Raw genomic sequence first — 14,811 nt, 5'->3', positions numbered from 1 at the left:
ATTCTGTCTCTTGCCATCCCTCGTCCTGCAGAAGGAGGCACCTGAGTTTTGCAAAGCTGAGAAGGAGTGGGAAGATAGCAGGAAGCTGAGTTGGTGATGGCGTGGTGTGTGACTGAACCACCTGGACTCCCCACCTCCAGGTGAGACTCTTTATAAAAGTAACTTTTTTTTAAACATTTTCTAAGCAGTGTCCTTGAATTCAGAGTTAATCCTCATAAGAACTTCCGTTAAGTACCATTATCATCCCAGTTTTAAGAGGAGGAAGTTGAGGCATGGAACGGTTGAGTAATTTACCACATGACTCAGTAAGTGGTAGAAGTTGGACTTTGAACACAGGCAGTGCGCTCCTTGACCTTGACCCCAGTGGGCTCTCAGACCACTTTCTGCAGGCCATTGTTGGCTGGGTTTTCTGTTACCCGCAGATGATTGCCATCCTAACCTATCCATTCTTGAAGGATGGATAAAATTAAGATGGGAGCTTTCAGATCATCATAGACACAGAAATTGAGGCAGTGTGTGCCAGAGGAGGAAAGCTAGACTACAGTTTGACCAAGAGTTTATGCTGGGTAGAGACAAAGGTGAAGATAGAAAATGCAGCAACATCAAAAGACAAATACCACGTGATGTTACCTACATGTGGAATCTAAAATATGACACAAATGAACTTATCTACAAAACAAAAACAGACCCACTGATATAGAGAACAGACTTGTGGTTGCCAAGGGAGAGGATGGGTGGGGGAGGGATGGACTGGGAGTTTAGGATTAGCAGATTCAAACTACTACATGCACCTATAACTGAATCACTTTGCTATACACCAGACACTAACACGACCCTGTAAATCAGCTATACTTCCATAAAATAAATTTTTTCAAAAAAAATTTTAGGGCCACACCCATGACGTATGAAAATACCCAGGCTAGGGGCTGAATCAGAGCTGTAGCTGCCAGCCTACACTCTAGCCACAGCAATGCCACATCTGAGCCAAGTCTGTGACTTACACCACAGCTCATGGCAATGCTGGATCATTAAACTACTGATTGGGGCCAGGGAGTGAAACTGCATTCTCATGGATACTGATTGGGTTCGTTACTACTGAGCCACAACAGGAACTCCAAAATAAATCTCAAAGAAAAGGAAATACAGCAGAGTGATCTAGAAAGGGAACTCCAGAAATTGGAATATTTGCCTATGAATCAGAGCTCTACCAGCTGTGACGGACTATGGCCTAATTATATCATGTCATTTTTATCAGATCTAACTCATTCTGTCTTTAAGCCTCAGTTTCCTCATCTCTCAAAAGGAAGAATAAGCACACCTGTCTTTTAGAGTTTCCATGCCCTAGCAGAAGCCTCTGCTCATAGTAAGACTTCAGTAAATATTAGCGCCCCAAACATAATGAAATAAGTTCAAATGTTTTCCTCTCTGGCTTGTCTCGTCTTCGCATTAATGACTGTCCGGAATCTTCAATTCAAACGCAACATTTGGAAACTCTAAAATATTAAAGATGAAGAGAAAGTAAAGATGATCTTTTCTTTGATGTTAGCAGGGAAATGTTTTTTTTTCCTTTTTCTTTTTTATATTCTAGTGAAAACCTGGCCTTATTACAGATCACAGGACCCTGCACACCATTGTTGCAATAATTTAATCTGAAGGAAGAAGCTGACATTGTCAGCGTAACATTCCTTAATAGTATTAGTCAAGCAGAGCTTGAAGGAACATACCTATTGACTTCAAAGGATTTGTTTTAAAGAAGGGGAAATAAAAAGGAAATAAGAATCCATGGGAACATGATTCAGTACTCTGATTTCTGCCCTGAGTTTGGGAAAGCTTGCCTAACCTCCAAACTGGGTTCTGAGAAAACCAGGTGTCTCCTACAAAGGCCTAAGAACTGACGTGAAACGCTAGTTCAAAGCCTTTGGGGAAAGAAAGAGGGGCCTAAAGACACTCACTGTTTCCTGTAATGAACCCCCACGTGGAAAGTGGCAGCTGCGTGGGGAGCTGGGGCCTGAGCCTTTGAACTGACTGTGAGTCAGACAAGGTGGTGTCATCCGATGCGCGCCCCCGCCCCCCAGCCGGCCAGCAGCTCTCCAAGATTTCCAGCCTCCACAAAGAGCCTGCAGAAAGCATTTTCTTCTAGAACTTCTTGGAGACTTAAACAAACGGAGTAGCGTGACTGTACAGTGACCACCAGTGGGTTCTGATAACATCTTCATAAATCAGGGTTTTTTTTTTTTTTTTTTTTTTTTTTTTTCTTTGTCTGTTTCCAGAGTCGATGAACCAACCGGAAAATTACTGCTGATGTATGTGGGGGAGGCTGTTACCGCATCTCTAATGCTGCTGCTTCCAGGCAGGAAGGCCCCGCGGCTGGCTCTCAGTCCCCAGGGGCAAGGCGACTGGCTATTCTGGTTGGAGGGATGCTTTTGTGCAGGCCGTTGTTTTCCCTCCTCCAGGATGCAGGGGCAGAAGGAAAGGGTCCAGCGTGACCTTTCCCCCAGAGGTCCCCTCCGCGTGCTGGGGTGCCAGCATCCTGCCTGTGCAGGGCAGGGAAGGCCCAGAGATCTGCGCCTTCCCCGAAGTGTATTCAAAACAACCTGAAGAGACTTTCTGGCGATCTGACCGTTGCCAGGGACTTCCCAGCAGGGCACTTCCTGGCTCTCTTATCTGTTGTTCCTGGGAACACAGGTTTGGACGTGGCTGGAATAATGATATTTTCCAGGGAGTTCCCGTTGTGGCTTAGAGGGTTAAGAACACGACTAGTATCCATGAGCACTTGGGTTCGATCCCTGGCCTTGCTCAGTTGCTTAAGGATCCGGCATTGCCATGAGCTCTTGTGTAGGTCACAGACATGGCTTGGATCTGGTGTTGCTGTGGCTCTGGTGTAGGCCAGCGGTTGCAGCTCAGATTTGACCCCTAGCCTGGGAACTTCCATATGCCACAGGTGCAGCCCCCCAAAAACAAAAATAAAATAAAAATAAAATAAAATAAAATAAAAGATATTTTCCATCCTTTTGAGATCACCATGTGGCATCCACCTTGCTACAAACCCCATGCCTAAGCAGGGAATTTTTTGAGAATATCAACCTGCTGAACCATTTTACCTAAAATAGAGAAAAGATTCAAGTTCCATAGAAACAAATTTTTATAAAAATATGACCTATTGGCAAGTTGTGAACTTTTGGTCCCACCTGGTACGATGAATAGAAGAGTTGCCTGGTAAACTAAAAGTGTAGTCATCGTGAAGCTGTTTATGCAGGACAATGTCACGTACAATGTCACTGATGCTCTTACAACGCAATAGGGCAGATAGGGCAGAAATTATTGTTCTCATTTGGCAGAGGAACAAACGAGAAAGGTCTAGCACAACAAACCTTGAGTTTTCCCCGGATGTGCTGTTGGGTCTGGTGGTTGATACACTCTCAATGTACCCAAAAGAAGAGCCTGGTGAGAAATGATGGAAGGGAAACCCTGTTGAAGGTCATCCCATCTAAATGGTCCCTGGGTCCAGTGAGATGTTTCTATCCCATCTCCCTACACAGAAGCCCAGCACGGAATTTCATGCGGACTAGACTCTTTACATTTGATTTTAAAATCAATGCTTGATAACCTCTGCGCCTTGAATGACGTGCCAGGAGCTATTCCGAACACTTTATGTCATTATTTCATTTAACCCTCACAGCATCTCAGCAAAGTGGGGACAATTATTACCTTTATTGTGCAGATAAGGAAACCAAAGCACAGAGAGGTAAAGTGACTTGCCCAGTGTCACACAGACTAATGGTGTCAGAGTTAAGATTTTTATATTCTGAGGGTAATGTTACCGCTCCCCTTTTAATGAGGGCTCAGGAATTCCTGGAGGATCTGCAAATTCGTCCTAGTGATTTAAGCCTTTGTATGCAAGTGGCTTTGAACGCTGCTTGGGGAAAACTTGCCTTTTACCTGTGACAGGATCTGGCCTCAGGTAGGATATAGACAACTTCAAAAAAGGCCACCTGACCCCATTCTTTCTTCTGTTCAGGTAAGAACTGGGCTTCACTGGTGAAAGTTGAAATGACCTGGTTTCTTCCAGCCTCTGTGAACAGCTAATGATGTGTTTTTCATTTTCATCTCATTCTTCCCAGTTTCATGTACACAAAATCAAAAGGTGGGTGAAGCCATGAAGCGAGTCCTGGATGAAAGATTCTACTTGCTTCTCTCAGATCTGAGATTAAGTCAGCAGACTCGGAGAGGGAGCGCGTGCCCTGGGCAGGGATCTGCTCATCCCTGCATCCACGCTCCTGCCTCCCATTGCTGCCCTTGATTGCATGTGCTCTTCGAGGTAGAGGTATGGGGGGGGGGGTGCAGAGATGCCGGTGGGCTGCTCACTTAGGGCTTTGCTTTATCAGAGAGCAGGCTTCTCCAGTGCCTCTGACTCACAGAACTTCAACGTGTAACACCATGTCAGCAAGCCAGGAAACGGCAATTAACCAATTGAAATCACACTGTTGGGAGCGATTAAGTTGGACTCCAAATTCCAGGCTATCTCTGTCTCTGACTCCTTTTCTTTCCCCTTCCTCCCTTCTTTCTTTCTTTCTCTCTTTTTTCTTTCTTTCTTTTTTATTTTTTGTCTTTTTAGGGCCACGCCTGAAGCATATGGAGGTTCCCCAGCTAAGGGTCCAATTGGGGCTGCAGCTGCCAGCCTACACCACAGCCACAGCAATGTGGGAGCTGCGTGTGCGACCTACACCACAGCTCATGGCAATGCTGGATCCTTAACCCACTGAGCGAGGCCAGGGATCGAACCCACATTCTCGTGGATCCTAGTTGGGTTTGTAGTCTGATGAGCCACATAGGAACTCCCTTCCTTCCTTCTTTCATCCATCCCTCCTTCCTTCCTTTCTTCTTCTTCTTCTTGTTTTAATGACAGGCTATCTTGGATCAGTGAAAGAGAATACATCATCCTGAAACCCACACAAGGCTGCTTATTTCCATTTTCCATTTATTATCTCAAAATACACTTCTGGGATCTCAACATGCCTCTAAAAATGGGAATTAATCATTGCAGCAGAGCCTAGAGGACAAACCCTAACAAAAACAATGACAGTCTTTTCCTTTTCTTCTGGGTCACATTAGTCCTAATTAAACAACCCTGGGAGGTATTTAAATGATCTTTTTGTCTATGCTTTTCAGCAGGTGTGTGATACTTTTGAAGGATCAGGAACGTTCTGCCTGTGGTTGGCCGCCAAAGGCAACCTCACATTGAGGATAGGAAGGGTGAATTATGGTCAGATCAGCTTTCTTTTTTTAACTTACATTTTGTCTTTCATTGGGGTTGGGATAAGTATCACAAATAGAGATGCTGATGCCAAAGCACCATCACTTCACAGAGACAGTGGGCTGTTCTGCCCAGAGACCCTGGGCCTGGGCCCTGAGTCTAACCTATAAAAATAAATTTACTAAGAGGCACCTGGTCATCAGGGTCCCTAGGGATCTTGTGTTAAGAGACCATAAAACATAACCCTAGGAGTTCCTGGTGGCACAATGGGATCAGCAGCGTCTCTGCAGTGCCAAAACACAGGTTTGATCCCTGGCCGGGCACAGTGGGTTAAGGATCCATCATTGCCATAGCTGCAGGGTAGGTTGAAACTTCAGCTCAGATCTGATCCTAGGCCTGGAAACGCCATGTGCTGAGGGGCAGCCAAAAAAGAAAAAGAAAAAAAAAAAGTAATCCCAAACCAACTCTGTTCAGGCTCCACAGAAGTGCTTTAGCCTGGCTTTTGTCCTCTGGCCTTGGGAGGGCACTGTGAAGGTTTGGGGAGTGTGCCTGCCAGTGTGACATGGCAGATGGACACTCCTAGGTGTGTGTGTGGATGATGTCATTCAAAGGCACTTAGTACAAAGAAAAGTCAAATCAATTAGAAAGCAAACCCTTCTGTTCAGATAGCAGAAACCAGTCTTAAATGACGAGGGGCGTTTCCTAGTCATTCCAATCACCAATTTTCTTGCTTCTTTTCGGTTCCAGTTGGGGCAGAAGTCACGCACAAGAGTAGCAGGTACCTGTCATTGAAACTGGTGATTGAGGAACATCTTTCAAAATTAAATAATTAACAGTATGGTTAAAATGATAGCTATTGGAGTTCCCTTGTGGCTCAGTGGGTTAAGGACCTGGTGTTGTCACTGTCGTGGCGTGGGTTCAAGCCCTGGCCTGAGAACTTCCACGTGCCATGGAGTAGCCAAAAAACAAAAGAAACAAACAAAAAATGGTAGCTGTGTAGTTACAGTCTATGCGAAACATGATATTGATTCTTTACATTGACAATTAGGCTGACATGGAGACCTGGAATGGCTGACAGATTTCCTTAAAAGTTAATCAGGTATCACTGACATCAAAATATTAAATAAAAATGTTAAGCTTTTTATGAATAATTTTCATTTCAACGCTGGTTTTCATAATGATAATTTGTACTTTGAATTTTAATTCTAGTAGAGATCTTTCAACCATTTGGAAGAAGGTAACTTTCAACAACTATAGGAAAGTAATTTTTTCTTTTTAAAAAATTTTGAATTTACATTTTTGACGAAATATATGCTTAAATGTTGCGTCATTAGACTATTCTGACCCTTTATCAGTGTTTTCCAACAGAGCTTTCTGTGATGACAGAAATATTCTATAGCTGTGCTGCTCAGTACAGTGGCCACTAACCACAGGAGGCTACTGAGTGCTTACAAGAACCAGTGAGGAACAAAACTGGGTGAAATGTGGCTATAAATATTCTACACAGAAAAGAGTAACTTCAGATCACTACTGTCACTGTCACTAGAACAAAAATTATGTGGCAGTCTCAATTACAGCAACATATTAGCCATTTTACTAAAATAAAGGGAAGGAGTTCTCATTGTGGCTCAGCGGGTTAAGGACCTGATCTTGTCTCTGTGAGGAAGTGGGTTTGATCCTTAGCCTTGCTCAGTAGGTTGGGGATCCCGAGTTGCTGCAAGCTGTGTTGTATGTAGGCTACAGATGTGGCTTGGATTGGGTGTTGCTCTGGCTGTGACAGTAGCCTCAGCTGCAGCTCCAATTCAAGCTCTGGCCCAGGAAATTCCACATGCTGCAGGTGTGGCCATAAAAAGAAAAAATAAAATAAAGGGAAAATCAAATTTATGGAATAAATGTATACTAATGCATGAATTATGTATGTCTTCATTTTATTACTGGTCCATACAGCCAGACTATAAACAGGAAATTTGATATGCATGTGTTATATTCAGTTGTCTTTGATATTCTCCTGACATTTACCATCTGAAAATTACAGGTTTTCTTATCTTTCAATGTTGTTACTTTGGTCAAGATAGGAAGGTATAAAGTATATAGTAGCTTGCTAGCTTGATGAATAACTTTGAAATCTTTAGATGTATGATGGGGGCTGGCTGGACAGCACCCCTAACTCTGAGCAGCCATCACGCAAATGTCACTATAGTCCTCAGAGGAGTGTCATGTGGTTGGATTAAAATTTAAAAAGTCAGGAGTTCCCTGGTGGCTCAGCAGCTTAAGGACCTAGTGTTGTCACTGATGTGGAGTGGGTTTGATTCCTGGCTGGGCACTTCTGCATGTTGCAGCTGTGACCAAAATAAATAAAATAAAATAAAATAAAATAAAATAAAATCTTAAACAATTTTTAAAAGCCAAAAAATAATTTAAAAAATAGATTTTAAAAATCTCCCCTGCTGAAAAAAAAAATTTGAAAAGAAATGTCTCATTGGGAGGATTTCTACAGCATCCTTTTCTTAGAAGAAGTCCAGTCCTTTTATTTTGAATAGAGGCCTTCCATTTGGGCTCAAGGCTGCTTTGGCCAGTTACCTGTAAGAGAGAGTAAATAAACAGTAGCTGTCAGAACTGCAAGGGAAGGAGCTGCTGGCAAAAACCCATCACTGTTTGCAATGTGGATTGCAGACTAATAAGGGTAGAGTCAGCTTAAGGCTGCAATGTTTAGAGAACAGAGATAATGGAAATTCATTGGCCCTCCTGCTGAGCTGTAAGTAACTGGAGGAAGGGACATGGTGTCCTGAGGTTACCAGGGTAGCAGGAGTGGGCGGGTGTCTGAGCCGGGGCTCTCTCCCCATTGGCCTGCAGGGACATCCATCTGTGCAGCTGCCTCCCGCACCCCCATCAGCCACCTTACCACATCCTTGCCAGGGTGGCCCAGCTCTAAGGCTGTTCCACACTTTCTTCAAGGGGTCCCTAGAGGAGTGAGTCCCAGGTGTCCACATGCAACTTGAGCATTCATACACCTTATGTTGACCCCCCCCACCCCCACTTTCCTATTCCTCTTCCACTGCTTCCTGGGATTACTTTCCCAATAAAACCTAAACCTACTTACACTTCAATCCTCCCCTTCAGGCTTGTTCCTGGGGGAGGCCAGTATAAGAAAATCTTCAGCCCAGAGCCTAGTGCCTGGCATATACATGGCCATCATAGGTACTTGCTGAAAAATTCACGTACTTTGCAAGTGAAATCCTATGCTATCTTGAACTTCTTCGCCCAACTTAAAAAACTTAGAAGAAAAAATGGCTAGATTGACTTTTCTCTCTTTATCTGAATCCCCTAGGGCCTCCTAACAGAAAAGCTCCATTGGAAAGCACATTACCACGCAAAACGATGCAGGACCTCAGCACAAGGCAAGTTCATGCTGCAGACCCTCATTGCCTGTCTTTGAAGGTATGGGAGTGCCCTGCCTCTCCCTTCTTCAAATGTTCATTTTGCAATAAGGCTCAACAGGTACATATTTGAGAGAAGCAGCAGGACGGTGTAAGGTCCTAGTACTAAGAAGTAAACTATTAATATAGAACCTTTTAAAGAGCACTTCTGAAAAGGATCTAAGAAGTGGAATTCCAGCAGAAAGAGGAGCTGTTGGTTGGAGCACCAAAAGCAAAAATCCTCCAGTCCCGCAGTTTTCCCCCGGGGAGGTGACAGCTATGACCTATCCTTAGTTACAGCTTGTTGGTTCTAGGGTCCACTGGAGACAGGGTCTAGGTGAGCGTGGGATCAGTATACTTTCTGGGTCTTTGTAAGCTCCAGGTGAGAGCAGCACAGAAGGGCCCCGGACACACCTGCGTCCCCCCTCTGGCTGGTACACCCGTCCTACTCACGGGTCCTTACTCGGCTTCTAATTTAACCTCTTCCCAGGCCTTCCATTGCGTTCAGTCAGCTAGGCCTAGCGTCTACAGCTGCTCAGAGCTGGCTCGACGTGCGTATTCCCCGGGAGATAGAAAGATCACTCCACCCCTTTTTATTTGTTTATTTGCAATTTCACAAAGAGAACCTTTTTACCGAAGCATTGGAAGACTGTTTTAGTCACTCAATGAAGTAGGCATTCCAGACCCAAACGGTAAATTACACACTTCAAGATATTTGATTCATTACCCACCCCTCCTCCTCTCGCATTTCCCAACACTTAGTACCAGATACACAAATCACAGGTTACGTAGGTCCAAACTCTCGTTCCGCTGTGACCGCCACCTTCCGTGTATCGCCCGCGGCTCGCTGGGGCCCAACCGGGACGGCGGGGGCGCAATGAAGCCGCAGAGCGCTTCCTGCTCCGCCGGGTGCAGGGCTCCTGGGGCAGGAGCGCGAGTGGTCCAGTCGGGAGGCTGGCGCGCTGCTGGGTCTCGGTGCCCGAGGCCGCCGCTCCCTCCTCTGGCGTCCGCCAACTTCTCTGCACCCGCCGCGCGGAGAAGCTCGCAGCCCCTCGCAGCCTCCCGATCTACCGGCTCGCCCTGCCCAAAGCCGCGGGGGAGAGCGGCTTTGCGACTGCCGGCCCCGCTGCGGACACTGCCATCCGGCGCCGGGATTGGAGCCGCCTCGTCCGCCCGCGGGGCCGCAAGGCCGCCGTCCCGCCAGCCTCGTTCGCCAACTCCTGGCGGCCTGTGACCCGGGACAAACTTCTGGCCGCCGCGCGGCCCCTGCGCGGTCACCCTCCCGGAAGCCGGCCTCGAAACCCAAGCCGCGGCGGGGCGGGACGCGAGCGGGAGGGAGCACGAGGCACCTCCCGGCAGCCGCTCTCCGCGCGGTGACACCGCCCCCGCGGCCGCCCCCCGCCCGGCTCCCCCCGAGGCGCCGCTGCCTCTCAGCGCCGGGCGCGGACCCGTAGGGCCGGCGGGGCCGGGCGCTCACGCCCTCTAGCGGGCCGCGGCAGCGCGGGCGGCCGTGACGTGGGCGCTCCCTTCAGCCGGCCTGCGGGGCACTGCCAGTCAGTCGGGGAGCAGGAGCCCCGCGCGCAGCCGGCGCGGGCTCGGCCATTGGCGCGCCGCCGCCCGGGGGCTGGCTCGGCTGCTGGCTGAGAGGCGGCGGGCGGGACAAGCGCGGCCGCGGCCCCGGCCACCGCGGCGCCGGCGGCTCGGGTCCCTACCCGGGGAAGGAGAGCGGCGGCGGGTGCAGCAGCCGGCACGGAGGGCGGATTTTGGCTCCGCGGGCGCGCCCTCCGCTCCCTCTTGCAGCCGCTCCAGCTCCGAGCGGGGCTGGCGACTGGGTGGGAGGATCCAGGACCTCGGCCCCGGCCCCGGGAGCCCCCGGAGTTGAGACTTCTGCAAGTGTTGGCACTTTGCGGGTCTGGCTCTGGTTTTGGGTGTTCACCCTGCTCTCCTCGCCGCCTTGGAAGGAAAGCTCCCGGCCGCCCTCGGACCTCGCGCCCACCCAGCGCCGCCGGGGAGCGGCCCGGCGTGCGCTCAGCACCATGAGCAGACTTGGGACTTGGCTGGTGACTTTGTACGGACTTTTGCTAACTGCGGCGGGGGATACGTTTTCAGGTAAGAGGGGCCGCACTCGCTGTGGCCTGGGGCGTGCGGGCCGGAAGGGGCCCGGGACGCATGCAGCTCCCGGGTGGGAGAGCACTAGCGGCGGACCGCGGGTCCAGACTGGGGAGCGGCGGCTCCGGCACTGCGTGTGCCAATTCCCTGCCCCGGCGCGAGACCAGCGGGGAGGGAGGGCACCTCGCGCTCGGGCGGACAGAGCGGACGAGCCCGGGGCGCTGACTCCGGAGCCCGGCCCCAGGTCGGCCCCCGCCCCTTGGCGGCCTGGGTGCGTGTCGGCGCCACTCGGAGCCCTCCGCCGGCTCTGAGAGCAACAGCAGAAAACTTTGCCTGAAGTTGGGAGCTGCAGCCGCCGGCCGCCTGGCGTGGTCGCTGCGCGGTCCTTCCCACCCGGAGCGGCGGCCAGCCGGATCTCCGTGCCTGCTGCGCCCGCGCGATTGCTTCGGAGAGACTCTGGCGGCGGCGGTGGCGATCGCCGGTTTTCTTTGCCGTCCAGCCGCCGCCCGGCCAGAAGCTTGCCATGACCCCGGCTCGCCGCGGTGGTCGCGCCGCAGATCGAGAGAACCAAGGCAGTGTCCTCATCGGTCCCGGAGGGAGGACCTGTGGTCCGGACGGAGTGGCTGGTTGCCCGGGCCCCGGGCCGCTGCGGTTGTGTGCGGGTCAGGCTCCCTTCGGCCCCGGGGAGCTCCCGAACGGGGGCAGTGGTCAGCCAGCCCCGCCACCCGCCGCCTCGGGCTGGCAGGAAAGTGGCCGGCGGCGAGGTGCCTGCTGCGCCCGGGCGATCGGAGCCTGCAGAGCTCCTGGGACTAGGACGCGTGATCGGGAGTCGCGGGTCAGGCCAGGCTCGAGCCCTGCACGGCGTTACCGGGAGCACACACGCGGATAGACAGCCAGCGCTTGCACACGTGCACAGTTTCCCGTGTGTGTCAGTTTTCACGGAATGGTGGCCCTGGGCTTGTTTTTCTTCTAATAAAAAGCCTGCTATTAGTCCTTCAACTTGGGTTGCAAAATAGGTTTGTTTCTCTGTTTATTCGGGAGGAATGAGTAAGTTGAACTTTTTAAAATTTGATGGAGACTTTCACTGACAGTAAAAACGCATATTTAAAAGCATTGGAGACGTTTGGCGTTTGGCTGTGAGACCTGTGGAAACTTAACATCTTTACTTTCCCGAGCTCTGGACACACAGGCGGGGAGGCCGTGCCCCTGGCTTTGCTGAGCCGCGAGACCCTTGACCACAGTTGGCCACCACCAGGAAGCTTAGCGGGGAGTTGGCTCCTGGCTCTGTGCTGTCAGCTTCAGTAGAGAAATAACCCTTCTCCTAAGTTTAGTATGTCCTTAAGTGTCTGGTAATTGCACGTGCTCCAGAGGATTTAACAAAATGACCCACTGCTGTCTGCTGTAAAATTGATGCAAATTTTGGCCTGCGTTCTTTCTTATTAGTGAATTATAGAGTAGACTTGCCAGTTTCAGAGCCTTGAAACTCCTTAGTGTGAGAAGCCAAGGATGAGGGCCTTTGTGATGGTTTTCTCTTTATTAAGATCTATAGCTCCCTGGCTGGGATTTGTTTCAAGTTAAGCTGTGTCAGAAAGCATTTGGATGGATTTTCAAGTTGTAGGCAAGGGGGTGGGAACAAATATTTATGTAGCTTATTTAAATGATCGGTTTCTCATCTTTTTTTCTTTTTTTGGTTTTTTTTTTAGGGCCGCACCTGCGGCATATGGAAGTTTCCAGGCTAGGGGTTGAATAGGAGCTGCAGCTGCCAGCCTATGCCACAGACATAGCAAATCCCAGCTTGGAGTCTGCAGCCTACAAGGCAGCTCACTGCAATGCCTGATCTTTAACCCACTGCATGAGGCCAGGGATCGAATCTGTGTCCTCATGGATACTGGTCAGGTTCCCTGCTTGCTGAGCCACAACAGGAGCTCTGGTTTCTCATCATTAAAAGAGATTTCAGCCTAGATAGTACTGACTTGAGTCCTTGTTAAGTCTTACTTAAATCATTAGTCAAACCCAAAGAGATTTTTTTTTAACCAAAATTTAGTCAGACTTTTCTTTCAGAGGAAATTTATCATTCTACTTGTTTGTTATCATACCACGACTGAGCCGTCTTTTTATTTGGAAAGCCAGAGGATTAAGAGGAAATAAAGGATGGTATCCCAGAGAGCGTGCTTAGAAAAGGCGAAATTAAAAAAGGGGGGGGGCTTAGCAAATTTTGTGTATACAAGGATCAGAGAAGTTGCAGTGCATTATTGCTTTTGCCCTCCACTTGGTGTTTCAGGTAGTACATGTGGGAGGCACTTCATGCTTTGGAAAAATCTTTTGTGTGTGTGTGTTGGGAAAGTCAGTTCTGATGTTATGAACGACACTGACACTTATTTCTCTGTATGATTCTTCTGGAAATCGAAACACTTGGCTCCTTGTGGTGGGGATGCTTTTGGAGACAGGAACTAGATTGTAAGCTGCCTGAGGGCAAAGTCTTTTTTTTTTTTTTTTTCCTTCTTGATTCCCATAAACACTCATTTGGCATAGAGCTCTAGACTTAACAGACAATCATGTTGGTTGAATAAATGACTAATGTGAAATCAGATCATTTGCAAACCTTAAAATTGTGTGTGAACTACCTGACACAAAAGGGAGGGAGAGGAGAAACCCTTAGACCTTAAACTGGCTGGTATTGACCCTTTTTTTGAAATTAACGTTTCATCACTGATTCTTCTTAGGCCACCCAATGGACTGAATCCGAAGGTTTTATGTAATCAGTGGAGGTTTCTTTGTGTAACTAAGATTTACACACAAGATACTTTGCTCTCCCCCCTCTGCATCTCTTATCCTCTTTGGGAATAGGTTGGGAATGGATGTCAGTGTTGATTAATCATTTCTACAGGGTATTACATGTAATTTGGATGCCAGATATCAGAAATAGAGTGCTAAACAGATTGGAAGGAAAAAAGAAAAGAATTAGTTTTTTTTTTTTTTTTTTTTTTTTTTTTTGTCCAGGAGAACTTTTATTTACTGTAAACATTCCACTTAAAAAAAAATCACTTTCTATTTTTACAATTTCTAATTTGTTAGGCAACATATCAGAGGCTCACTTTCTGTCTTCTGTCTAGGCATTGATGCTTATTAAAACTGACTCATAAAAAGGTATACACATAAGAAGGAAGTTAAATCATTTTGCTTCTACTTGAAATTCTTTTTTCCATAGCAAGAAGCCAAATGCTGGTGAGTCATTCCTCTTTGACCCATCTTCTTCAAAACCATGTTGTGATATGTACTATACAAGGAAGTGTTTGGGTTTATGTACTGATAGGATTGATGTGCTAAGTTCTGGTAAGCAAGCTTTGGTTTGCAGAAATAGAGATACAAACAGATTGGCCCTTTTTTTCACTGTAATATTTGGCATAGATTAAACCTTAACATAGCCTTGTGGGATCTTTTCTTAAAATATTTATTCTTTAAAATACTCTTTTAAGGACATTTGTGGGAAAACAGCGGAAATCTGAATGGAGTCTAGGGTCCAGTTGGTAGTATTGTGCCAATGTTTAGTTCCTTAGTTTGGGATAATTTGCCTCTGATTAAGTCAGATGTCAACACTAGTGGAAGGCAGGAGAAGCATGTACTTGAAATCTTTGTACTGTTTTTGCAGCTTTTCTGTGAGTCTCAAATTATTTAAAAGTATAAAAATTTAGAGTACTCTTTACAAAGAGTGTGAGTCGGTTTTTCAGCAGTTTGATTTTTTCCCAGATAACTAGAGTCACGACACTTTACATTTTTGCGGTGTTTTAATGAAATTGATAATGGATTTGATGGAGATTTCAAACTTAAATCAGTGCACATGAAAGAAATATGCCCGGAAATCACTGTGACATATTTTGGGTTATGTGCATGTGAAGAGGTGATGCTTGAACGCTTTCCATTATTCTGATCTGGAAAATCACAGGTTTTGGTCTCTCATGTTTTCAAAGGGTCATTTTACAGATTGTCAGTAGAGAAGGTACATACAGTGATATATGTTTAAGTATGTAGGCC

At 47.7% G+C, this 14,811-nt stretch overlaps 2 protein-coding genes across 15 annotated transcripts in view; one reads left to right on the top strand and one right to left on the bottom strand.

Moving 5' to 3' along the window:
- Positions 1–4,961: 4,961 nt before the first annotated feature.
- Positions 4,962–10,273, bottom strand: LOC106510670 (uncharacterized). Its single transcript, XM_084959114.1, has 3 exons — positions 10,219–10,273; positions 9,443–10,142; positions 4,962–7,834 (listed from the first exon to the last, which is right to left on the bottom strand). Exons 1-2 carry the CDS (start codon positions 10,271–10,273, stop codon positions 9,448–9,450), a joined length of 750 nt encoding a protein of 249 aa, XP_084815240.1. The 3' UTR covers positions 4,962–7,834; positions 9,443–9,447.
- PTPRM (protein tyrosine phosphatase receptor type M) overlaps positions 10,227–14,811 on the top strand; it is a 749,885-nt gene continuing 745,300 nt past the window's right edge. For all 14 annotated transcript variants that reach the window (XM_084964179.1, XM_084964175.1, XM_084964177.1 and 11 more), the window contains exon 1: positions 10,227–10,779. Coding sequence is in view for 5 of the 14 variants with exons in the window: in XM_021097719.2 (XP_020953378.1) it covers positions 10,707–10,779 (73 nt within the window). In the remaining 9 variants the exon portion in view is untranslated. The remainder of the gene's footprint in view (positions 10,780–14,811) is intronic.

This window comes from Sus scrofa, chromosome 6 (genome assembly GCF_054392235.1).
Source record: "Sus scrofa isolate SSC_HxYL_T2T_F1_AM1 chromosome 6, Sscrofa_HxYL_maternal_Yorkshire_Landrace_v2.0, whole genome shotgun sequence".
NCBI classification, from domain to species: Eukaryota; Metazoa; Chordata; class Mammalia; order Artiodactyla; family Suidae; genus Sus; species Sus scrofa.
The sequence above is the reverse complement of the archived record's forward strand: the minus strand, read 5'-3'. Positions and strand labels throughout refer to the sequence as shown.

What these genes read in the sequence shown, in the direction of transcription:
- LOC106510670 (XM_084959114.1), bottom strand. Translation starts at nt 10,273, where the DNA reads ATGGCCGAGCCCGCGCCGGCTGCGCGCGGGGCTCCTGCTCCCCGACTG. An exon ending in TGCTCCCCGACTGACTGGCA is followed by an intron (nt 10,143 to 10,218) that starts GTGCCCCGCAGG and finishes AGAGGGCGTGAG; the next exon opens with CGCCCGGCCCCGCCGGCCCT.